The sequence below is a fragment of the Schistocerca serialis genome, chromosome 3 (assembly GCF_023864345.2).
Source record: "Schistocerca serialis cubense isolate TAMUIC-IGC-003099 chromosome 3, iqSchSeri2.2, whole genome shotgun sequence".
NCBI classification, from domain to species: domain Eukaryota; kingdom Metazoa; phylum Arthropoda; class Insecta; order Orthoptera; family Acrididae; genus Schistocerca; species Schistocerca serialis.
The window spans coordinates 467,410,886-467,437,883 of record NC_064640.1 but is presented as its reverse complement, the minus strand read 5'-3'; the positions used below and the strand labels follow the sequence as shown (position 1 = coordinate 467,437,883).

Below are 26,998 nucleotides of genomic sequence, written 5' to 3'. Positions count from 1 at the left end.
AATAAGGTACAAAGTGAAACACATTTTCTCTCTCTTTCTCCATTCAGTTTTTATTTAAAGTCATCAAATACGTACATTATGACTGTATTTGTGTTTAAAAAACAGAGCAAATGAATGAAACCTTAGTAACAGTGGCTTGCTAGAATTGTTATGAAGTTCTAGAGTAACCAAACCGACTGCAGAATCGTCAGCTGGAATTAATCATCAGTATTTTTAATGGATTAATATTTATTCCTGTCGATAACGGCCAATCTCATTTTCCCAACTGTGTACACTCTGTCAATAAATCCAAAGTAGAATGTGGTGTGTGTTTATATGTGCTCAGCACCATATATTGTATGCAAAAGATGAGAGACTGCTCGGATTTATTAATCATTCTCAATATCTGCACCATAACACCAATCCTTTAAATAAAAAATCAAGTACGTTATTGATATGGCCGCATCATACACAAAAGCAATTCCTAGGAAAAAGAAACAAATTACTATGTATGTATGTACATGCAAATACGTTGTACCATCAGTTTCACCAGACGGAGAGGTAATCTTCGAAGGTTTCTGAGTAGTAACCCGAAAAAACTCAACCTCTTCAGATGTGGAACCAGTTGACTTGCATCATGGTGGTGGCAGGGAACAGTCACTCTTCTGCAAAACATCTGACCCATCGACAGGTTCACTGAACGTCGGTTCCAGTGTGTTCCTTGCAGTGGTTTCATCTGACGTGGATACATATCTGAATCATAAGCACATAAATATATTAATATTTGCTATCAATGTGACAGTGAGTATGCATCTTATTTATAGAATTCAGGGGGATTGGGTTATCATTAAACTTCCACTACTTGGGTCAGAGTGAACAGAAAATCATTTACTGTGTGGTTACCAAACTTTATAGGAATGATGTTCAGAATGTGCTCAGCAGCATTTGCGTTGTTAGTAGTGTTAGTGTCACGTCCTGCCGTTTGGCGTCTTTACCGATGCGGCAGTATAAATTTGAAACACAAGCATCAGTGTGCGTTACAGTTGCGGACAGTCAATATGAGCCTGGACAAGGTGACCAGGGCTTTGCTCGTACGGCTGTTTTATCAAAACAACAGTAACAGCGCTGCTGCTCTTCACAAGTGTCGAAGTGTTGAAGCAATACTGAGGGGTCATCTCTCCGCACAGGGGTTGAAGAACATGATTCGGAAGTTCGAACTATTTGGCGTTTTCAGAATTGTTCTTGGGAGAGGTCGACGGCCATTTGCGCAACAAACTGCCGAAAGAGTTCCTGTTGCCATGAGTGAGAATGCAGTGCACAATGTGCGATATACAAGCATTGCACTAGCGGTGTTCTGAGAGTTGTACATTATATGTTCCACCGTTAGAAAAGTGCTGCGAAAAATTATGAAATGGTATCTGTAGTGCGGCTCCAGGCTGTCGTTGACGCAGATTGTCATAACACTGAGCACTGTTTGCAACCTGTAACGTTTTCATGGTAAGCAATTGACAAATGTTACCATCTAATGTGAATATTAAAATCTGTTGTTCTCAATAGTTTACTCATTATTTCTCTTCTGCGTGTCCTGATAAATGTTTCCTCGAAGTTTCAATCTCCTACGATCACTTGTTTGTCCCAGGGAACATAACAAAAAGTGAATGCTTCGTTACAACCACTAACTGCTTTCCAGCCATGGCAGTCACTACTTAGTGGAAAGTGGACGATGATCTACATTCCAGTTACCACTTCCCGGTCTGAATAAATTACCAAAAGAAAGTCGCCAAAGCAGGGGCAATATTGGGCCCGCGAGTTCGTAGTGAATTCCACTTTTGTAAGTAATTAAATAAATAAGATTTTAGGAACAAGTTTTAAGCGTTTGTTGTTGTTATAAGTATTATTGGAGTGTAGTTACGTAAGTGTAAGTGTTATTGGCGTCGCAGATAAGTTAAAACTGTGTGAAAAGTACTTTTTCTTCTTACGCTTATATTCCTAACATTAAGTCTGACTTTGCACACAGGAAACATATGAAAATAGTAATATAAATTCGTATTTCATTACATCTATTACACTACATCCAGGTAACAGAAAGCTTACACCATTGCGTAAGGAAATAACCTGGTAAAAAGCGGAAAATTCATAGTAGAGGTGACCGAGAAAAAATCGAAGCAGCTGCTGTGGACAGAAATACGTCTTTTGTGGAAGTTTTGCGGTACCACGATGAGTTCCGTGTTTTCTCTACTCTCACGTGACGAAACACGGTGCTGAGGATGCTCCTTTAGACGGATGTCGAGTATCATATTAGTGCTGTTCCAGTAGTTGCTGTGGGAAGATGTGGGACACCAGGCTTAGGTCAACATCAGCGTTAATACAGACAGTAATTACCTAAATTAAATCGATAGAAACTGTCAGTTAATATTATAAAAATAGAGTGAAAGGTAAAATCAGTCTGTATCATCAGAATACATGGGGGTGAAAAACAGAGAAAACTATTTTTTACGATATATGGATGGTCCTATTACTTGGAAAGAAATTGTTGTCATTCGTCTCTAAACTATAGAATGAGAAGGACAGAGAATTTATATGTAAGTAGTTATGAATTAGCTGCACACTTATGTAGATACAGTATCGGTAGAGGAAGAGCTGTCACATTCATTAAGCAGGAATATAAATAAAAGGATATAGAAATAAATGAATTACATATAGATCAGTGTACAGAAATATGTTCTTGTGAGTTAATGTTGGGAAATGATATATTTGTGTTTGTCTGCGTAACTGTGAATTATCGATAAAAGTTTTTGATTGCTCATTGTGATACTTGTCACACAGAATGACGGTATTATTGATTTGTTGTGACTTTAAAGTCGATTTCTCGAGGGAATCTGACATGAAAAGTGATCTAGTGGTGCTTACAGCTACTTGTATTATTAGTCATAAACTTCCCTGCTCTACTTGTAGAAGATAATAGTACCGTTACAGATAATGTATTCATACAACAAGTGGAATTTAAGTGGTAAGTGGATAATGAGATCACGATGTACAGTGAATCACATTACATAACATACTCCATCTACAATTAAGAAACAGGATGATATATGAAAAAACGAGTAAATACTCTAAAGAAAGCATAAAAATATTACCTGGAGTGATGTCTGCAATGAACCTAATGCTAGATTTAAATATAAAATATTTCTTAATAAATCTGTATCCAACTCTGAATGTACGAGTTTTCGTGGAAAGATAATTAAATGCAATATCGGGAAGTCATTAAAAAGACCTCAGTGTATTACAGGTATCATAGTATGTTCCAAATGAAAAAATAGGAAGAACTGATCGTGTTCCTAAAAGAGATTGATGTTTTGATGTTATAAACAGTACTGTAACATTTTAAGAAAAGTTGTAGTAAAACCCTGGAGCATGTGCCTGCTGTCTGATGTTGACTGACGAGACAATTAAATCAAATCTGTATGGAATATTGTTAAAAGAGACATGGAAGAAACCCATGGAACATGACACCATTTTCCTGAAAAGACAGATCTTGTGTAGTAGAAATTTTTAATCATAACTTTTGAGCTACTCGTGGAAACAGTTCAGAAGAGAAAGCTAGTTAAAGAAACGATACAGAAGGTATTTAGTGAAATAACAAGTGATCCTACTCTCTCCTCTGTATTCTGGAATATTATTATGATCTTAAAAGAGTCAGGTCTCAAATTATGAGTGTCATTCCGCATCAATTGTAGAATACTTCAGAAGAAATGGAAATTTATGCCAGACCGGGACTCCAACCCGTATTCCCCGCTTGTCACCAGCATTTGTCTTAGCTGCTTTGGCTAACGCCTGCAAGAGAGGCCGAAATCTCCATTTATCCTGGTGTCCTGGTTTCTTCAATCCCTGCTCGAGGCCTAGTCTGGCACAAATTTTTATTTCTTCTAAAATATGCTGCAACAGTTACAGATCCTTACACGCAGTTTTCGATTTCATTCTTAATCGAATACCGCTTTTGTTCGTCAACGCAGTGTTTGAGACTGCACTACAACATGTTTCTGAAAAGTAAAGTCTCCTGTTGGATGATTAAGTTCACCTACAAAACAATACGAATTCGTGGGCCAGTAACACGTATTATGTTACTATGGAATGCGTAATTAATTCAAGATGTTTTCCAAGATGTGTTGAAATATGTCGCTGTTAGGCCTCTCTTTGCGAAGAGTGGCACCACAAATGTCAATAAACATCGTGCAGTGACCTTCCTTATAGCATACTCTACAATTCTGTTGAAGGTGACGTTCTCTTTTTGCTGGCATCCCTTTAAGCAGCTGCTAATACTAACCACAAGCTCATTCTACTTTCATTAATTATGTAACTTATCAACAGTCCACATAAATTTGAGAGTGACAGAGACATTCATAACTACAACACTAGAAGAACAATACTGATCTGCACAATCTGCACAGTTTGTGACTTGGGCGCTGGACGGGGGGAGATATAGAGCTACAAAACTCTTTGTTGGTACATCAATAGAAATATGGTGTTTCACAGACAGAAAATGTCAATAATTAGTAATTTATGCGTAAAATACCTGTAAACGACCAGCATGTAATCAAATACGTTCTTTACTACATGCTCAGTTTACACATTCCACATCATAACGTTTATCATGAATATGACTTAATGCATTTATGCTAATGTATTCTAGATAACTGTGAAGAGCACCAATTCATTTATTTCCTGTTGAGAACTGCGGAAAGCTAGTCATAAAATTCTAGAACGAACTTTAAGTAATTAGACAATAATAGACCAATGACCCAACGTAAAGAAACGTTTAAGTAATCATTCTTCCCATACGTGAATAGAATGAGAGGATGTCTTAATAACTGATACAATGGACGTACCATCTGCCACGCACTTCACAGGGATTTGCAGAGTAATGATGTCCCAGAAATATTGCGACAGACTTCGAAGGGTAGTAGAGGCTGCCCCGAGGAACAAATCGAGAACAGGAACCCGTGTCCGTAAACGTCGTCCAACGGTGCTACAGGGCATCGAAGTTACATGCACCGGAACCTGCTGCTGGGCCTCCCGTTTGGCAGCAGACGCCATGTACGCTGACGGACTGTAGGCTTAACATCTCGCAATGTCCTTTGACTGTCACGATGAATATTGTACAAGGCATAGCTAGCTGCTGCGTAGAAAGGCCTTATCTCCAACTGATGGAATGCTGTGTTGCTCTCGTAGATAACGGTTTTGTACACGGGTTTCCATCCGTAGTTAATTTTTCTCCTAGAACCCTATAAAACCTCAAATGTTTTTCGGTATACAGTGGAGAAATAAGTTCAGATGAAAATCAGTATCAGAAACTGTCGTCTACCAAGGCAGAAGACAATCGCATTCACAGGAAATAAGTCCTGTCTTCGCAGTAGCTAGATCCATCTTCTCCACAGGTCATAGTGACAATGAGCCGCGATAACTGAATTGCCAACAAAATTGCGAGACACTCCGACTACTGTCCGTCAGCGTACAAAGTCACATTTGCTGGCGAAGTATGGTCTAGTAGCAGGCGCCGGCACCTTTAACTTCGACGCTCTGTAGCGTCGTTGAACGACTTTCCTGACACGAGTGCCCATCATCAACTTGTTCCTCAAGACACTCTCTACAACCATTCGAAATTTGTCGCAACGTTTTTAGGACACCATATATATGTAGATCGACACTGCGAGTTTTTGTGCAGGGCAGAATGTTGTGTGATACGATACTACAGACGTGTACCTAATTCATTTTATAATTGTTGCACATGGTTGAGGAGTTATATGACATTGAATATTGTCCTTAATTGTTGGACAAACTCTTTAGTTCCTATTAGTTGCACGGATTCTACCAAATCGCTAAAACAGACAAATGTCTTTTCGTTAACATGTGCTGCTGAAAGTTTATAGTACCATCTAGGAACTCAATAGAACAGCCCAGTACCTCGCCTGTGTCCATGGCTACATACTGTCATAGAACATATGACGGCACTTTGAATACACGGCTTGCTGGTACCTAATCAGAACTGTGCCACCGATGAGTGCTACCATGAGGATACTCACAAGGGAACTGCATCTGTGGACTCGCCACCTGGGAAGTCATCAAAATATGGAGCAGTATCGTCAATGATAGGGAGCTGTTCTGCACCATGGAGTGCTGGAAACAAAACAAAACAATTCTCTTCAGCCATTTATAGCACTGTTATAGCACTGTTATAATATCACACGTTAATAGAGCTACATTTGTAAAAAGTAATTTGGCTTTACCCGATATTTCTCCGATTTTATACTTACCTAGTGAAATCAATCGTGTTTGTTAAGTGGAAAGTCATTTAATGCCAAATAAATCACCTATAACTCTATGTAAAAAAGAACAGTGGGCATCATATTAAGAATCTGAAAAAAGACATACTGACACAAACATTTTAGGAAGATGGCATAGCATCTATTGATATGTGGTTGAATTCTTTACTTTCAATATCCACTGTGGAGAAAACTGCTACTGTTCTCTCCATAATCGCACTCTGCGCTCTAGCTGTCTGCTAGATGTACTAAGTACAATCGTTAACAGTCATGTTTAGTATTTTGGCGTCTTAAGCCAATTTCTCTATATGGGGTCACTGAGAGTGACAATGCGACAGCGAGTGACAATGAGGGCAACTTCAGGAAAGCATCGTAAAAACCAAATTTTTAAATTATGTGACATTGTCATGTCCGAAGATCCTTGGATGCATTTTAACAGGTGGAGGACTTTGTAATATTTTTTTGTCATTGACCGTTACTGCTCAACATGTCTAGTGGTTTAGTGGTCACTGTATTGTTCGAACAAAGTAAAATCTGTTGTACTGTTTCTTCGGCACGTTTTTATATCTAGCTTCTAAAGCACCATTTCTTGTCGTAATTTTATACTTATCACTCATGTTAATGTGAGCATAATCTCCCGAAAGTTTCTACACGTGTTTCAAATGTACTCCTACGTTGTCATGTTGGAAGTCATATGAGACGTAAGTCATGTAGTACCCACTGTGTAAAACAGTGACTTTATATAGCATCATATTAACAAGTGAGAAGAAGGTCTAAGTATTAAATCTTCCTTGAAACGCTGAACTAAAAGTTGTAACACTTATATCGATTAGAAGTAGATTTATATTACGTAACTTTGTATCTGTAATTATTAAGTGTTTATTCTTTGTTAGTTAATGTCATTGATTCGTGACAGGCTATTCAAAGCTGTCAGGTATGTATGGAAAAAGGTAAATGATATTTAAAATAATCACATTTTATAATATGTGTATATTCAAAAGAAAAAAATGTTACTGGAAAGTGGTTTAAGCTTAGGCACTTCTATTGTAAAATATAAAAGACGTAGGGAAGTCCCTCCGCAACGGAAGTGGCTTGGCGCGATGTACAAGACGGTTTTGGCGGTCAACCTGGGCAGCTCCTTGGTGTGAACGGTACGCAGTCAATGGATAGGGAGGCAATTGGAATCCGCTTTGCAAGGAACTTCGCCTCGGTTATGGATTTCGCTGTTGCATGGTACTCTCATCAATAAGGAATGGCTCTTATACGTTAAAAATCCGTCGCTAAGAAGAAATCTTACAGAGCATTCACACATCAAGTGCCGTGAGTACAGTTAGAGGCCATGTCGTTTGCCACTACCACTACGCCACAGCTCCACCAACTTCATACATACAGATATTATCAGAGCATGGACCAGTTAATTTGTGTGAGTGATTTTAATAATAATCCAAGTGCTATAAGCCTGTGTTTACAGCCATATCTTCCATTCTCATCATGAGCCTATGCAGGGCGCTCTCGTAAGTGTTTAGATAACCGAGTATCACGTTTCAAATGAACTAGTGATTTATTCATGTTTGTCAAACGTGCAAGAATTAGCAAAAGTTTAAGTTAGTTAGAATTTGGCAAAGGAGCTCTCAATTTATTGCAAAGTAGAGTTTTGCAATAATTCAGTGCCAGACTGTGTACATGTTCTGTCTAAATTACCTACTTCACAGATAATGAAAACAGTACATCAGTTAAATTTATTTGAAACATAATTAAGGTTGATTACTGTCCTGAACGATTTTTTTAAGTCAATTGAGCTTATTGTTGAATAATTTGACTTGAAAAGTCAAAAAGTAAAAATATAAACTATTCCAAGTTAAGTTGAGAGTTAATTTTCTTTAATTTAGTCTTTGCTGCTGAAGTAATCTTAGAGCTTGAATAGTCACACCATACTTGTTTATAGAGCTCATCATATTCTTCACATATTCAAAAGATTAATGGACTATTATTACCGCTAAGGAAATCTTATATATTTCTATAAATGGGAGTATAAACAGTGTGATTGTAGTATTATTTATTTCAATTGTGGTATTTATATGTCAGTTAAGTCAGAAGTCCCTCCTGGCCAATTTAAGTTATCCACTTCTGGCACGAACATTTCAGTACTGATCCATGTAACAACATTTGAGTGTTGCTCTTATAGTGTGAGTTTGGTACGAGTTTGCTTTCTATGATTACTAGTATGTGCATTATTGGTAACTACTGCTGCTCGCAGCTCAGAGTGCCCTGTGTACTTTTGTATCCTGTGTGCTATTCAAACGGAATATTAATAAAAGTAGCTTCAATAAGTGACAGTCAGTTTTCTTAAACTTACATTTCCAAATTAATGAGCCTAATTAGGCTGGCCACCATGCGTTTTTTATTCAAATATGTATTGTAATGCTTTCATTAAACCCCAGACTTAGAGCCTGTTTTCTTTTTCTCTTAACTGCAATATATTCAAAATTACAGTCCAATACCTTTATCTGTTAGACACACCCGCGGTCAATATTTCAAAATCCTCTCAAAGGGTAACATTAGCTCGAGTAGCTGCAGGATAGTGTTATAAAGTATCCATATGACTTTCGAATATTTTAAGTGACCTCAGAGCAGTTAATGAAATAAAAAAGCTTTATTCTTAATTTCGTTGAAATTTATGGACTCTCGTGATAATTTAGATATATAAGGTGCAGTAAAAGAAAAGGCATGTAAGAAAACTGTGAGCACGGCTTCATGTTGCCATGGCTATATCACGTACGCTGCATATGTTTGGTTGGGAAGCTCTTGCACATCCTCCACACAGTCCCCATTTCCCCTCATGCAATTTACATTTTTTTGGAGCGTGAAAAATGACAGTCGTGGCCGTCGATATGCTTCGGACGACGAGGTGCACACTTGGGTACAGTCATGCATCCGTAGGCAACCGCAATCATTTTTCCATGAAGGCACTGAACATTTTGTCTCACTTTGGGATATATATATTAACATCTATGGCAATTACTTTTGAAATAACAAAAAATTTCTTTACTTTTTCTTATCTGTATGTGTGTCGTTTATATATTATATTAGAGTGAACGATTTATAATTGTTTTTATCATCTTTGTCTTACACATTTACAGTTTGCCTTTTCACGAATTTCATTGGCTACTGTGGCCAATATTATTTTGGTAACTATCTGCTCTACAAGGTTGTATGTGGTTTTACATGCTCTGTAGCGAACGGCCGATTTGATCTCTGATCTTGTTTCTGAGACGGTTGCAAAGTGTTTTGTAAATAACCACAGTTTTCGTTGTTTTGGTTGGCGTAACAAAGAAACATTTGGATTTCCTTCCTGAAGTATAATGAAATTAGAAGAACTGTTTAACAAGAATGTAAACAAAGGTAATACATTTGTACAGTAAATATATTATTGATTTTAAAGACGTGTGTGTGGGTACAACACAAAAAATGCGTGTTGTAACTACGACAAATTCAGTACAGTGAGAATGACATGACAACTGCAATGATTTGCACAATATGATGAAAGTAGTGTGGGCTATGGATTTTCACACAATATCTACTGACGGTTACAAGGTCACTGCTGAGACGTGGTACATATATAGAAATGAGGATGCCAAAATGAAACAGGAAGTGTTTAAGTATGAATGCATTGTCCCTCTAGCAGTAATGGAAGCTGTAGACGTTGTACTTATGAAATCTGGCCCATACAACTCTTTCGGAAAGGTTTTTACATGAAAAACGCAGTACCGGTTTATCGAAGGAGCAATCAATAATCTTCTATGTAATTTTTCAACCAAGGTATGTGTTTCTTCGGATAAATATATTAATATATCTCAATGGGAAAATTAAATTTTCTTGCGATGTTTCTTATAACTTTCAGTAGTCTGCCTTGACATTTGTACATATTGCGAAAAACAATGCTCTTATAAAAATGTTGTAACGTTTCCTGCGAGTCTTTTGTGCTGACCTTTTATAAGATTAGAAATCTGTTCTAAGATTGATGTGAGTCAACATGCGTTCGTCATCTAGGTTGCTAAATATTATGACGATGTTGAAACGTAACTTGTTGTCCCGTTCCAGATTTTTCTCAATAAATTCCGGTACAGGGGAATTATAGCAAGAATGTTTTTACTCTGCAGAAGTAAATCCGTGGGTAAATAGCAGCAGAGAATGGACCAAGCGGTGTTTATTTATTTATTCATTGATTTTTTATTTCCTGTGTGCCACGTTTGCTTGAATCCTTTCCCTTATGCGACCTTGGACTGTATGAATGAGATATTATGTAAAGTAGCAGAAAGCGTTCGTAAGAGGTCGTAGCATTGCATGAGTAGAGTGGTTATGTGTTAGGATAGTACCAACCCCCAAAACACGAACAAGTTTGACAAAGATAGTGTACAAATCAGGTCAGAGAGGTCACGAATGCACGAGTATTGCCTGTGTTAGGTTGGCGAACCATCCCCTCCACCACCTTTTGAAGGAACAATGTTTAGGCGAGGTGTCTCAAAGTCCACTTGCTCCTAGGTAGCGGTGCTGGACAGACGTGGAAACGCAGTTCTCGATTTTGGTAATGTTAACAAAGGTATTAGAGTGTCTCATACCTGCTTGTTAATATGGTCCAGATGTTGAAATCAGGTGTGATATACCACGAAACCTCCATAAGGGAGTTTGTTTTCATAATTTAGTCAAATTTCACTAGAACTTTGCGTTTGTAAATTGGTTGGGCCACGCACCATGGGCCTTAAGCTCACAGTCGTATTATTGCTCTGTGCTTAACAGACGTTCACTCATATAATGTATTTTAATGTGATCTTTGTTTTACAGTACTATTTAGGGGGATTTCCATTTATTTGCCATATGTTTTCTTTGCCCCCCAGGAACCATGTACCCAGCCGTTGGTGGGGAGGCTAGCGTGCCTCAGCGATACAGATAGCCGTACCGCGGGTGCAACCACAACGAAGGGGTATCTGTTGAGAGGCCCGACAAACGTGAGGTTCCTGAAGAGGGGCAGCAGCCTTTTCAATAGTTTCAGGGGCAATAGTCTGGATGATTGACTGATCTGGCCTTGTAACACTAACCAAAACGGCCTTGCTGTACTGGTACTGCGAAGGGGAAACTACAGCCGTAATTTTTCCCGAGGGCATGCAGCTTTACTGTATGGTTAAATGATGATGGCGTCCTCTTGGGCAAAATTTTCCGGAGGTAAAATAGTCCCAAATTCGGATCTCCGGGCGGGGACTACTCAGGAGGATGTCGTTATCAGGAGAAAGAAAACTGGCGTTCTACGGATCGGAGCGAGGAATGTCAGATCCCGTAATCGAGCAGATAGGTTAGAAAATTTAAAAAGGGAAATGAATAGGTTAAAGTTAGATATAGTAGGAATTAGTGATCTTCGGTGGCAGGGGGACCAGGACATTTAGTCAGGCGAATACCGGGTTATAAATACAAAATCAAATAGGGGTAATGCTGGAGTCAGTTTAACAATGAATAAAAAAATAGGAGTGCGGGTAAGCTACTACAAACAGCATAGTGAACGCCTTATTGTGGCCAAGATAGACACGCAGCCGACGCCTACTACTGCAGTACAAGTTTATATACCAACTAGCTCTGCAGATGACGAAGAAATTGAAGAAATGAATGATGAAATAAAAGACCATTCATATGGTGAAGAAAGACGAAAACTTAATAGTCATGGGTGATTGGAATTCGGTAGTAGGAAAAGGGAGAGAAGGAAACATAGTAGGTGAATATGAAATGGGAGTAAGGAATGAAAGAGGAAGCCGCCAGGTAGAATTTTACACACAGCATAACTTAACCATAGCTGAAGGTTGTATACATGAAAGAAGCATGGAGACACTAACAGGTTTCAGATGGATTATATAATGGTAAGACAGAGGTATAGGAACCAGGTTTGAAGTTGTAAGTCATATCCAGGGGCAGATGTAGACTCTGACCACAATCTATAGGTTATGACCCGTAGATAAAAACTGAAGAAACAGCAAAAAGGTGGGAATTTAAGGAGATGGGACCTGGATAAACTGACTAAACCAGAGGTTGTACAGAGATTCAGGGACATCATAAGGGAACAATAGACAGCAATGGGGGAAAGAAATACAGTAGAAGAAGAATGGGTTACTTTGAGAGATGATGTAGTGAAGGCAGCAGAGGATCAAGGAGGTAAAAAGACGAGGGCTAGTAGAAATCCTTGGGTAACAGAAGAAATATTGAATTTCATTGATGAAAGGAGGAAATATAAAAATGGAGTAAATGGAGCAGGCATAAAGGAATACAAACGTCTCAAAAATGAGATCGACAGGAAGTGCAAAATGGTTAAGCAGGGATGGCTAGAGGACAAATGTAAGGATGCAGAGGCTTATCTCACTACGGGTAAGATAGATACTGCCTACAGGAAAATAAAGAGACCTTTGGAGAAAAGAGAACCACTTGTATGTATATCAGTTGCTCAGTTGGGAACCCAGTTCTGAGCAAAGAAGGGAAAGCAGGAAGGTGGAAGGAGTAAATACAGGGTTTATACAAGGGCGATACACTTGAGGACAATATAAAGGAAATGGAAGAGGATGAGGATGAAGATGAAATGGGAGATACCACAGATCGTGAAGAGTTTGACAGAGCACTGAAAGACCTGAGTCGAAACGAGGTCCCGGGAGTAGACAACATTCCATTAGAACTACTGACGGCGTTGGGAGAGCCAGTCCTGACAAAACTCTACCATCTCGTCAGCTAGATGTATGAGGCAGACGAAATACCCTCGGACTTCAAGAAGAATATAATAATTCGAATCCCAAAGAAAGCTGGTTCTGACAGATGCGAAAATTACCGAACTATCAGTTTAATAAGTGACGGATGCAAAAAAAAATAACGCGAATTATTTACAGACTAATGGAAAAACTGGTAGAAGCCGACCTCGGGGAAGATCAGTTTGGATTCCGCAGAAGTATTGGAACACGTGAGGCAATACTGACCCTACGACTTATCTTAGAAAAAAGAATAAGGAAAAGTAAACCTACGTTTATAACATTCGCAGACCTGGAGAAAGCTTTTGACAATGTTCACTGGAATACACTCTTTAAAATTCTGAAGGTGGCAGCGGTAAAATACAGAGAGCGAAAGGCTATTTACTATTTGTACAGAAACCAGATCTCAGTTATAAGAGTCGAGGGACATGAAAGGGAAGCAGTGGTTGGGAAGGGAGTGAGACAGGGTTGTGGCCTCTCCCCGATGTTATTCAATCTGTATTTTATGCAAGCAGTGAAGGAAACAAAAGAAAAATTCAGAGTAGGTACTAAAATCCATGGGGAAGAAATAAAAACTTTGAGGTTCGCCGATGACATTGTAATTCTGTCAGAGACAGCAATGGACTTAGAAGAGCAGTTGAACGGAATCGATGGTGTCTTGAAACGAGGATATGAGATGAATATCAAGAAAAGCAAAACGAGGATAATGGAATCTAGTCGAATTAAGTCGGGTGATGCTGAGGGAGTTAGATTAGGAAATGAGACACTTAAAGTAGTAAAGGAGTTTTGCTATTTGTGGAGCAAAATAACTGATGATGGTCGAAGTAGAGAGGATAGAAAATGTAGACTGGCAATGGGTACGAAAGCGCTTTTGAAAAAGAGAAATATGTTAACATCGAGTATAGATTTAAGTGTCGAGAAGTATTTGTATGGAGGGTAGCTATGTATGGAAGTGAAACATGGACGATAACTTGTTTGGACAAGAAGAGAATTGAAGCTTTCGAAATGTGCTGCTACAGAAGAATGCTGAAGATTAGATGGGTAGATCATATAACTAATGAGGAGTTACTGAATAGGATTGGGGAGTAGAGAAATTTGTGGCACAACTTGACTAGAAGAAAGGAGCCGTTGGTAGGACAAGTTCTGAGGCATCAAGGGATCACCAGTTTAGTATTGGAGGGCAGCCTGGAGGGTAACAATCGTAGAGGAAGACCAAGAGATGAATACATGAAATAGATACAGAAGGATGTGTGTTGCAGTAGGTACTGGGAGATGAAGAAGCTTGCACAGGATAGAGTAGCATTGAGAGCTGCATCAAACCAGTCTTAGGACTGAAGACCACAACAAACAACATGTTTCCTTTGTGTACTTGCTTTCCCGTCACGTGCTCGATTGTAGCAACCGCCACATTGGTAGACTGCAGTTTCGGTCTGAAAATGTATAGTAGTCGAGTAAATAACCATATGGCAGTAGGTCAGTGTGAGCAGAGAACGAATAAATTTGTGTCCGTATTTTTTGCATTTCTGTTGGCTCCTGCTACTTGGCCACGTGTGAGGAATAGTACTGATGTATTTAATGTTTCTTGTGCCCCCATAACTATTTGCTTCGCCTACAATGAAGTGCGTTAGGTAAAAAACACGGTTTTAACTCTTGTATCTAAGAAAGTTGTGGTTTTAATGGACGTTGATGGAATAAAGATTTGCAAAATTTTCCCGCCATATGGTAGTAAATGTTCTTCCACCCAGCTCAGTAACGTGGAGTTGTTTCTGTAAGCAAGATTAAACCAAAATTGGCAGTCATAGTTCAGTGCACCACTTGCTACCCTTTCTTCAGCGTACGTTATAACGAAAATTTAAATATTTAGGTTAATACTCTTCTGTCCTGACCGAGTTCTCTTGTAGTGTCTTTGCTGAGCTTTTTCTGCGTGACCTAAAGCAAATGATAGTAATAAGCATGTGTTTAGGTATAATTGTGTGCCTGCATAAAATTACATTGAAACCAGGTCCGCGCTCCCCTCACCCATTCCGTAATTATGTGGCGAAGTGAATAATGTTAACTAGAGAGACCAGTTGTGATGATGTATAATCCAACAGACACACGGTTAATTATTGAAAGGCAATCGGTATTGAATAAACATCAATTGTTTCCTCCCTTCATCATAAAGAATAGGAAAAAGTCAGTACCGCAGTTGAATGCTTGGTTATGAAAGTAATTTATGGCTCTATGCTCCCGATAAAGGCCTGCATAAGTGCCTTCTGTAGTATTAAAAAAAATATATTACGTTATCCGTTGCCTTCAAATTTTTACCGATTGGTTAAACCCTCCGGCCAGAATTTATTAATACCCGGCAATAATTCTCAGGTGCCCGTAATTTCGCTGACCACACGAATTTGTTAAACCATTACTACAGAGGATAGCTTGCAGGAGCTGTAGGACATGACAAGCGACGCTAATATTCCCACCAGGTGGAGTTATAACATTAACTATACCACCAACAGTAGGAAGGCTACGTAGCAATGGAACATGGTGACAGCCAGAACGAAATTAGATTGTTACAATTTGGTGACTGAAGATAGTTTCACCAACTATATTTTGTAGGCAAGAGGAAGAGTTATACTGACACACAACTCCTGTTCATCATATTGCTCATCAGCATCCTCAATTAAATTTTTTGAGACAAACCCTTAGTGACATATGGGTTGAGGAAATCATATATTTTTAGGATTATTTGACGTTAAGTGCTACTGCATCTTAGGTGCCTTGGGAAAGTAGTAAAGTATGTGTAAGCACGGTAACTTATCTTCTTCCTTCATTCCAATAGCATTCCATAACGTCAAAAACACATCACTTAACTACACAAGATCAACACCGTCCAGCATATGACAAACTTAGATATATAACACATTATAAACAAATTGGACGATAGGACTGAGCTACCTTCGCTAATATTTTGCCCTCAGTGGGTACCTTTTACATAATCCCAAATAGCCAACATGCTCAATTATTGAACAGGTTGAGTTGTAAGACATATTGCAGATGTGACGCTACAAACCTCAACTATAATGTGTTAACGTATGTGTCGTATTATTTATTATCTTCTCTGTTGTAGTAGTGCACTATTACTGTGAAGAACACTCGCAGAATATCATAAAACTCTGGCTGCAATTTAGAAACGGCATCTACTTTTTATCTAACAGGCTGGTTTATTTCTGTGTGCAGGCTCCGCTGTACACCAATTTTAGTGCTTAAAAACATGGTGTTTCTAAGTGATGTGAATAGGGTTTGAAACGTCACAGGTTTATACTTCATTTAACTGACTGATTAATTTCTACATGTTTAATAATTCATTTTACGCAGAGAGCGTCCTTTCAACGTTTCGTCTAGCTAATTCACCCCTGGATTCAAGAATGCTTCCGTGTATATTTTTCTTCTGTTGGTGTCACACCTCCTCTCTCATTCTTTGATCCCATGATGTATGTGGATGAACAAACGTAATTATGTATGGAATATATAATAATCTGGGTTAGTCAAAGATGGTAGCAGTAGGGTAGTTTAGCACCAACATAACTACGTGAGCAGATTCGGCAGAGAGTTCGTGATTCCTAAGATAGTGGGGATGAGCAGGGCAGAGTTTGTGAGGTTGATTCTCACTAAGGTCGTACCCCCACCACCAGTTTTTTTGAACGGTTGGCGGTTGGTCCTGGAAGGCGCCATCTTAGGACACTCTGGGACCGCCGATTGAACGAGACGGACGCAGGTGTGCGGCGCTCGTCATTGATGGTGAGAAAGGTTGTTCATAACGTAGGTTTTTTGGGATAACATTAATTATGAAGCATGTTCGGGTGTGAATTAATACCGGGAAACTTTCAGTGATAATTTATTTTTTAGAAATTTTTCAGATTAATGTGTTTTAACTAGCGGACTTAGGCGCGAGGTGATTGAGGGCATGAACCAACTGTTCTTGTTCTTACTTCAATAGCGGATAGGTTCATTAATGTTTAATTTGTTGCATAGTTTCGTTCTGGATACAAGCAATGTAAATTTTTCATAATTGAACGGTTTATTTTACTCGTTTCTTTGTTGTCAAACTTGGCCACGTGGTGCCATCATTCATAACGGCAGTCACTGGATTTGCCATTCGTTAATCATAGTATGAATAATATGGAGTCATGAAGCCTGGGATGGTTTGCTCACGTTGCATTGCAGTTGCATAATACGTGGTTTCAACATGAACTTATCCGCATGGTACTGTATGTGTAGTAACACAAGTAATGTTTGAGAGAGTGAAGGGTAATATCCTTCCCTACTCCGTGCGTTAAATAGGTGTGACAATAACTGAGTGGTGTTAAGAGGCCACCATTCAGTAACTTTCATTTAACCCATTTTAATTTTTAGTAGATGTAACTGGCGACGAAGTGTTGTCCATGTTTCCGGAATGACGAGATGCAAGAGATAATGAGTGCTTCATGTAGGTTTTGTCACTAAGAGTGGTAGTTTTCTTAAATATAATAGATTTCATGAATGTTTTGTCACAAGGAATAATAGTTTCCTTAAATGTGTTGGCGCAGAGAGTAATAGTTTTCTTAAATGTTTTGTCACAGAGAGTAATAGATTTCTTAAATATTATCGAAATAAATCAGAATGATAATTGAAATTCTCTCTTAGCGTTATTTAGTATCCTTCATCCATACCACTGAGAAAATGACTATATTCTATGAATTTTCAATCCAGGCATATCTACTATATGCATTATGCACTTCATGCGACTAACTGAATTCATAGTACCATAAAAAGAAAGTCTTACCGTCCCTAATGTGCACGTATTGTTCCACGGCCATTCACCGATGTTGCTTTATCCGCTGCTTCATTTTAAAATTAGATTACTATCTTTTCTAGCGGGTTTGATTACCCATATCTCAATTTATCGGGCCTAATTGAAAGAATTAGACACATAGCGGTAGGAATGGGAACCATGGAGCACTGCGTCCGCTTATATTAAACGGAGATACTTCTAACTGAAAATTAATCAGCTTAACAAACAAGGGGTAGACTTTCAAGTTCTATAGTCTATGTCACGAGAGAGTAAATCCAAGGTCGTGGTTACGGACGACGAGGGAACAGTGAAGGTCATGAGTAAATTTTGGCTTCTCCAAGTAAATGGACAGATGGAGTAAAAGATACATAAAGAAATTTGGTTATTGCATAACGAGTGTGTGGAGCCCGTAAGTCGCTTGTATTGAAACACTCAGCAAGTATCTATGAAAAATGCTCAGGAGTATGTCAGTAGGACCCACGGGAGGCCTATATACTGCCAGGAGGTAAACGTGTTTCCTGAAGGAAGTGAGCTTTTGGGTATGAACTTCTTGAGACAAACAAATGATTTAGATAATTTCTAATAATTAATTGCCCAACACCAGTACTTCCTTTGTTTCCTGTTAGTTATCACGGAACCGTCCAGTAACGAGTCAACATAGGGGCTCATTTCCATAGGTTGAGTATTAGGCGTTTACAACAGTGGCACATCAAACCTGGACTCGGAACGACATAACATTACAAACAGCTAAGGAACAACAACCGCAGTATGATGCACCTATATTATTTTATAAAAAATATACGAATTAGTGGATATAGTACGCGGTGTGTCCACCCTTCATCTTTATGACTGCTTTATGTCCGCTGGGGACACCTTCAGTGAGGTGACTAAGTGTATGTGGGGGAATGGCAGTCCATTCATCCTGAAGAGACGAAACCAGAGAACATGGCTATACGGGACACTAGGGTCTGGAGAGAAGTCGACATTATAGCTCATACCAAAAGTCTTCCATTGGGTTCTGGATGAGTTTCTTGAAGAGCCAGTCTATTTCAGGAACGTCATTGTCCAGAAACCATATCCCCCCAGCTGCTTCTTTATGACAGCTTACAGTGTCATGCGGCTACAAACGGTTACTGTCCCAAGTTGTTCCCCTGCTTTACGTAATATACAACGTTGTAAGTGGTGTTAAACTGCATCTGAATTCAGAATTTTCTTAAGTCCAAAAATAGGGCAACAACCTAATCGTATAAAAAAAAAGCACAACACTGGCACACCACATCCTTTTTACCTCACTTTTGGCACTGTTCTTGATGGATGGTAACGTTCGTCTGACATTAGCCAAACCCAAACCCTTGTGTCGTACTGCCACAAAGCATATCGTCATTTATTACTTCAGATAATTCGTTTCAGTCGTCAACTGTCCAGTGGCATCGCTCATAACACCACCTCAAGCGTCGCTTAGCTCTGACTACATAAATTTGTGAAACGGGAATGAAATCGAGACCCAAAGCCATCGACAGGCGATATACATCAACGGGGACAGTTGAAAATGTGTGCCTCGACCGGGACTCGAACCCAGGATCTCCTGCTTACATGTCAGACGCTCTATCCAACTGAGTCACCGAGGACACAGAGAATACTGCGATTGCAGGGATTTATCCCTTTCAAGCTCCTTGTGAGACCCACATTCCCAACTTAACGTCCACACCACACACTACATTCGTAATGCCCCTGCCAATTACACTCATTACTCGAGGCAGACAATCTTACCGAGTCCCGTAAGAGTTCGAGCAAGGCGTGCGCATCCAGCACAGAAGAAGAAGGTTAATGGCCAGTTAGCCTTAACTATATGAAGACGGTATCTGTTTTTTTGGACATGTGCGAAAGAACATATATCATCTTCATATACTTAAGGCTAACTGGCCACTAAACTTCTTCTTCTGTGATGGATGCACACGCCTTGCCCGAACGCTTACCGGGCTCGGTAAGATTGTCTGCCGCGAGTAATGAGTGTAATGGGAAGGGACACTACGAGTGTAGTGTGTGGACACTAGGCTCGGAATGTGGATCTCACGGGGATCGTACAAGGGCTAAAACCCTGCAGTTCCACTATCCTCTGTGCCTTCGGTGGCTTAGATGGATAGAGCGTCTGCCATGTAAGCAGGCGGTCCCGGGTTCGAGTCCCGATCAAGGTACACATTTTGAACTGTCCTCGTTGTTGTATATCTACGCCTGTCGACAGCTCAGGGTCTTGATTTAATTATCATTTCATTCTAAGAGAGCTGCATGGTCACCGATGCTATCTGTTCTTTCGGACATGTCCGAAAGAATAGATACCATCTTCATACAGAAATGTGTGGCTTGTGAGAGGTACCTCGACCAATTTGTTAACTCTCTGCTCACAATCACTGCGCTACACGGATTGCTAAAATCACTTCCGCTGATTTCAGGCGATTTCTCACAACCACTATCCACAAACGTCGACATATACGGTCTACCCCAGATTGATTTATCTGCGACTGTTTCTTCGTGTTTCCACTTCAAAGTCATAGCATAAGCAGTAGACTTGGGCAGCTTTAGAACTTTTGGTATGTGACTGATGGATCTGTAGCTCAGATTATATCCAATGACTAGTCCAGTTTCAAAGTCACTAAGCTATCGGACCGACTTATTCTGCTGTTACTGCTGCTGTACTGAAAACACAATACTCACGCCTCCTTTCGTACTGGCGGCTCAGCCTCTCGTGATAACTAGTGATCAGTTCCGTATTATATGGGGTTGCCCGTATGGTTTTGATCAGAAAGTTAATGAATACAGGATGAGTCGTCAGAGCAATTGTGCGTAAGTAGGACTAGCATCTTACAAATCTGCAATAGTATACTCAGCCTTCCCGTAGAAATAGTAGACGAGTGAGTGGAAGAAGAGGACAAGTTCTGACTGAAGTGTAGTAACAGCCAACAAGATTATCGGGAATAGTGAAAATTATCGTCAGATCTAAAGGAGTTCCCTTCATTTCAAAACTTTTACTGGTAAGAATGATCGTAATTTAGTAGAGATTTCAACACGTAAACATGTGTAGCACTTGTTTAGGTAGGGTATATAAGGTCATTAACAGCCTCAGACGTTGAGTGATCACTGTGAAGGATACGGAGGTGCCGCGTAGCCATTGATGCGGCATTATCAGCATCTGACAGAGTTTAAAAGTGGTCACATGTTGAGCCCTCATTCGTATCGTGCAACATCCATCAAGATTTGTGGAGTTTTCGGATGTGGCAGTGGCTAGATGTTGAGCTGTATGGCTACGGGATGGGACGCATACTTGTCATGTTTCTGGTTGACGACGTCTGACCAGTACAATGAAAGCACACCGCGCTGCACGTCAAGCACATCCAACCCCTTCACATCTGTGCCTACCATCCGAGAGCAAGTAACGTACTCCTTGCATCATTCTGTTGCATACCGGACCATTACATGTAATCTAGCTGCAAATGGACAAGGGAGTTACTGTCTAATGCGTGAGTTGCTGTAAACTACACAACACATACAGCTGCTTTTCAAGTGGTGCCTTAGCCGGGAATCATTAAGAGCTGTTGAATGGCATTTCTCTGTAACCAGCGATGAATCATGTTGTCAGCTTCCCAAGATGTCGATCTTAATTATGACGGTGACCTAATTCTTTCAGTGTTTTTCAGAGGCACAGAGGTGTTATTCCTGGCGTCATGGTGTGGGGGAGCCGTCGGGTACATCTTTATGTCACGGCTGGTAGAATTGTAGTGACTGGACGAACTCTGACGGCGCAACGGTACGACACGTGCATCCTGCGTTCTAATGTGTTACCGCTCATGAGACGGTATCGTGGTGTCATTTTTGAACACTCACCTTCACTTGTCACCTATCTCTATGAACAGTTTGCAAGATGTGGAGGTACTCCCACAGCCAACAAGATCCTTACGTCAGTCAGCGATGAAAAATTTGGGGACCCAGCTCAGATGTCAACTCCTTCTCAGAGCCAATATCCACGAAATCAAGTACCAGTTACAACAGTTGAGGGCCATATTGCCTCAGGAGAAGATGGAACTCGTCTCAGTCGAATTAGTGCACGCATACAGGCCAGAGACGTTCCAGCAACTTACCGATATGTGGCCTCATACTGCCAAGTTTTCTAAATTTGACTCAATTTTGAAATCGCTGAAGTAAAATATCCTCTCAACCCATTAAGTTTAATTACCTTTGCTCTTCGTCTTCTGTGCCGTTAACTTCTTTTGTCAGGCTGTGTATTTCTATTTCCCTCTACAGCAAGGCCTGACTGATTCGCATGCGTGTCCTGCAACTATCGTATCGTACATGCAAGATGAATTCATACGAGTGGCAGTGAAAACGTATTGATGGGTAGTTGAAATCAAATACCCGTCCGCTCATGCGTGTTTATGGTTCCCATGGTATCCGCAAAATGTTACAGAGAACTGGTAGGATAGTTTCTTTGAAAAGGCCACACAATGTTCCTTTCCGCTGCCATGCCCAATCCTACTTTGTGCCCCGTATAATTATTTCGTTGTAGATTGGGAAGTGAGTTCTGAACTTACTTTCCGGAAATGATCGCATCGTAGAATGATAAAGTTATATGTCTCGTGAATATATCGAATGTATGAAAACAGTGAAATGAAAACTGGACTATAGTGACACACCGTTACTGAACAGTTGTTCTCTCAGATTTAATATCAACATCTAAATATGATGGCCAGTACCTTAATCCAATAGGGATGGAAGAAACGAAACATCTAGTGCCACACAATGTAATCAGGTTAAAAGGATACCTTGTAATGTATTTCATTTATGTCGCCAGAAAGACAATTGTACAGAAAGAGACGGTTGGTACGTAAATAGTTGTTCAAGCTGAAGCATTCATGTACCTCGTTACAAGTTACTATCGCTTCTTATAGTATTAATCTAGTGAGAGACATGCTCCGGTGATTTGGTTGGCAATGACTTCAAATTCCTCATCATTTCTGGAAGCTACGAATAAGTTAGACAATTTAACATGCCATCGATGTCAAATTTATATGTGTTATACCACTAACTACTGTAGATATCAATGTGGAAGGAAATCTGTTCGAGCCTCAGTAATTGAAGAATCTCAGCTTTAGCCAAATATATATTGAGTGATGATAAGTATCCGTATCAGCAATGAAACACTTTATAACATACCTGATCAAACGGGAATAGAAAAATTATAGCTGTAATGTTGTAAAGAGACTTACTGTTGACAAGAAGAAAGGCGACGATCCAAACGAAAGATTTCATTTTAGCTGAGAACTCCTTCGCTGCGATGATGTACGCACTGCAGGGCAACTGACAACCGAATAAGCCTTACTCTCTGCACTCACTGCTGAATGGTCGCCAGCTGACTCACTGGCGATGTGTCACAACTGCGTAGTGGAGGGCAGTATTACTCGTTCCCAAGTTTATCACGGACATCCCCGCTAGTGCGATCATGAGTCACGAAGTGAAGTCCACAGAACTGTTAATCAAGTACATAAGAACTCAGTTGAATTTATTTTAAGTTATAGTTATCTTTTAGTATACTGAATCTAAAAAAGTCAGAGTGACTAGATAAATTTTCCATTTGAGCTGGTCCCATTTTTTTCCACATTCAATCAATAAATATTTACTTTTACACATATCTACGTTTACGGGTATTACATCCATAGCCGTATGTGTAAATTCTCAACACTTCGTAACGAGTCGCTACATAGTGACGCATACTGATTATAACACCTTTCGAATGGCTTAAGCAACGATCGATTGAGAGTTTGGCATGTACTTCAGCAGCATTGACTTCAGGAAACCAAAGAGGTAATAAATCCTTAATAATAATAATCTAAACTTCGCCAGAACAGGTCATGAAGGCTCAACGGTGCCAACCGACCGCCGTGTCATCCTCATCCACAGGCGTCACTTGATGCGGGAATGGAGGACATGTGGCCAATAGACCGCTCTCCTGGCCATATGTCAGTTTACGAAACAGGATAATCCTGAAATAAATAGTGAATATTATTTACCATTCGTCCGCAATATTACCATTTAGCAGTCTTCGGGAAAAAAAAGACACAAAGCTAGCAACAACTCATGTGATGTAAGGCCACAGTAATTTATAGCTGTAAGTTTTACGCTTTGCAGAGTTTTGAGACTGCTTTATCGGTGGATGCATTTCCACACTAAAATCGCATTATATAGCAGTGAACAGTGCAAATGAATTGCAAACAAAAAAAACTTTTAACAGAGTAACAACTTACTTCTGTAGTAAGGCAGATCGAGGTGGTGTTAAAACTGAAGGAGGAGATTTTCAAAATCAAACATACATCTTGTACCATATTACATCATCTAACTGCCTAATTTCATATCAAATAGCGAGAAATTATAAGAATCACAGAGATAGAAAGTTTCTTCCAAACCTGAAATAATATAGGACAAATACTACCATATATATAGCTGATACATAAAATAAATAGAAGAAAACTCCTTCCACAAAATACAGTGCATCAAATATGTATGGCAAGCATCAGACTAAAAGAAAAAAGGAAACACAAAAACAACAGCAGAGTAATCCAGGTCATGCTGCGCCTTTCGGCTGTGTTGATGATGGTTGAAATAACGCGCCCACGTGGCGTGGACGTTATAAATGCATGAAACCCTTACCAGAAGTTTTAGGAATTTCTATGGGTTCGTTGGTTCTTTAGTTTGTCCAGAAACAGGTACTTCCCCATATTCGACTGTGCTTTACCCAAAATGATACCTAAGTCCATATAAATTGAACAGTTAAAAGAAACGTATCTTACAGTCAGAGAGTCTGTATTTTCTTAGTTTTGGATAACCGTTACTCTCATTCGGGCTTCGATGAAAGTAAATGCATTATTAAATTCCTCAACATAAGAACAAAACATACTTCACTCTAATTCCGCAGATTTTTCCTCACAAACAACTGTCATGAGTGTACAACACACGAAGTAAAAAGCTAATATCTGCGGAAGAGAGTTAGTTTCAAGCGAATTGTTAAAATAGCCCAAATGTCGTAAATGTGTTAAGTGTAAACTGGTGTGAAATTTAAAAAAAAAATGAGCTTCTGTCCTATGAGTGCCAATTAAAAGTAGATCAATTGCTCGAAGTATAGGATCCTAGATGATGCACCATTAGATATGGAAGTAGACTGCAGCACCGAATACGTGCTGCCAACTCCACTACAAGAATTGAAATAGAGACCGCAATCAGTGATCTCCCACATTACAACACAGCACATCCGGCCTAGGTTAAAGGTTGTGAGAAATTTGACATCCAAGATAGTACTTCAGATTTCCAGTACTGGTTGGTTGTTTGAGAAGACCCTGCAGTCACCAGGTACATTATACAATATCAATACCTCCAGCAATATCTGAAGGTTGAGTCTGCAACTGGACAGAGTCACCCGCATTAAATCCGCCAACAGCGTTCCGGATCGAAGGAATACATTGTTCTAAATACCGAAATGTGACTCCTGTCATTTATGAATTTCAAAAGGATTTTATGAAGTTATGAATAACGCAAACATATGGAAACACATGGAAAATATAGATATGATACTGCGTGAAAGGTTTGACAAAGCATTGAAAGACCTAAGCCGATACAAGACCCGGGGAGTAGACAACATTCCATTAGAACTACTGATAGCCTTGGGAGAGCCAGCCCTGACAAAACTCTATCATCTGGTGAGCAAGCTGTATGAGACAGGCAAAATCCCCTCAGACTTCAAGAAGAATGTAGTAAATCCAATCCCAAAGAAAGCAGTTGTTGACAGATGTGAAAATTACCGAACTATCAGTTTAATAAGCCACGGGTGCCAAATATTAACATGAATTCTTTACTGACGAATGGAAAAGCTCGTAGAAGCTGACCTCGGGGAAGATCAGTTTGGTTTCCGTAGAAATGCTGGAATACGTGAGGCACTACTGACCCTACAACTTATCTTAGAAAAGAGATTAAGGAAAAGCAAACCTACGTTTATAGCATTTGTAAGCGTAGAGAAAGCTTTTGACAATATTAACAGGAATACTCTTTTCAAATTCTGAATGTGGCAGGGATGAAATACAGGGAGCGGAAGGCCATTTACAATTTGTACAGAAACGAGATGGCAGTTATAAGAGTCGAGGGACATGAAAGGGAAGCAGTGGTTGGGAAGGGAGTTAGATAGGGTTGTAGCGACTCCCCGATGTTATTCAATCTGTATATTGTGCAAGCAGTAAAGGAAAGAAAAGAAAAATTTGGAGTGGGATTTAAAATCCATGGAAAAGAAAGAATAACTTTGCGGTTCGCCGATGACATTGTAATTCTATCAGAGACCGCAAAGTTCCTGGAAGAACAGCTGAACGGAACGGACAGTGTCTTCAATGGAGGATATAAGATGAACATCAGTAAAAACAAAACGATGATAATGGAATGTATTCGAATTAAATCGGGTGATGCCGAGGGAATTAGATTAGGAAATGAGGCGCTTAAAGTAGTAAAGGAGTTTTGCTATTTGGGGAGCAAAATAACTGATGATGGTCGAAGTAGAGAGGATATAAAATGTAGATTGGCAATGGCAATGGCGAGGAATGCGTTCCTGAAGAAGATAAATTTGTTATCATCGAGTATAGATTTAAGTGTCAGGAAGTCGTTTCTGAAAGTATTTGTATGGAGAGTAGCCATGTATGGACGTGAAACGTAGACGACAAATAGTTTGGACAAGAAGAGAATAGAAGCTTTCGAAAGTGGTGCCATACAAGAATGCTGAAAATTAGATGCGTAGATCACATAACTAATGAGGAGGTATTGAATAGAATTGGGGAGAAGAGAAATTTGTGGCACAACTTGACTAGAGGAAGCGATCGGTTGGTAGGACATGTTCTGAGGTATCAAGGAATCACCAATTTAGTATTGGAGGGCAGCATGGAGGGTAAAAATCGTAGTGGGAGATCAAGAGATAAATACACTAAACAGATTCAGAACGATGTATTTTGCAGTAGGTACTGGGAGATGAAGAAGCTTGCACGGGATAGGGTAGCATGGAGAGCTGCATCAAATCAGTCTGTGGACTGAAGACC

At 39.6% G+C, this 26,998-nt stretch overlaps 1 protein-coding gene across 1 annotated transcript; it reads right to left on the bottom strand.

Moving 5' to 3' along the window:
• Nucleotides 1-227: 227 nt before the first annotated feature.
• On the bottom strand, nucleotides 228-23,360 carry LOC126470930 (uncharacterized). The gene is made up of 4 exons (XM_050098958.1): nucleotides 23,296-23,360; nucleotides 23,144-23,223; nucleotides 6,060-6,153; nucleotides 228-732 (listed from the first exon to the last, which is right to left on the bottom strand). The coding sequence occupies exons 1-4, from the start codon at nucleotides 23,358-23,360 to the stop codon at nucleotides 615-617; spliced, it is 357 nt and encodes a 118-aa protein (XP_049954915.1). The 3' UTR covers nucleotides 228-614.
• Between the last annotated feature and the right edge of the window lie 3,638 nt (nucleotides 23,361-26,998).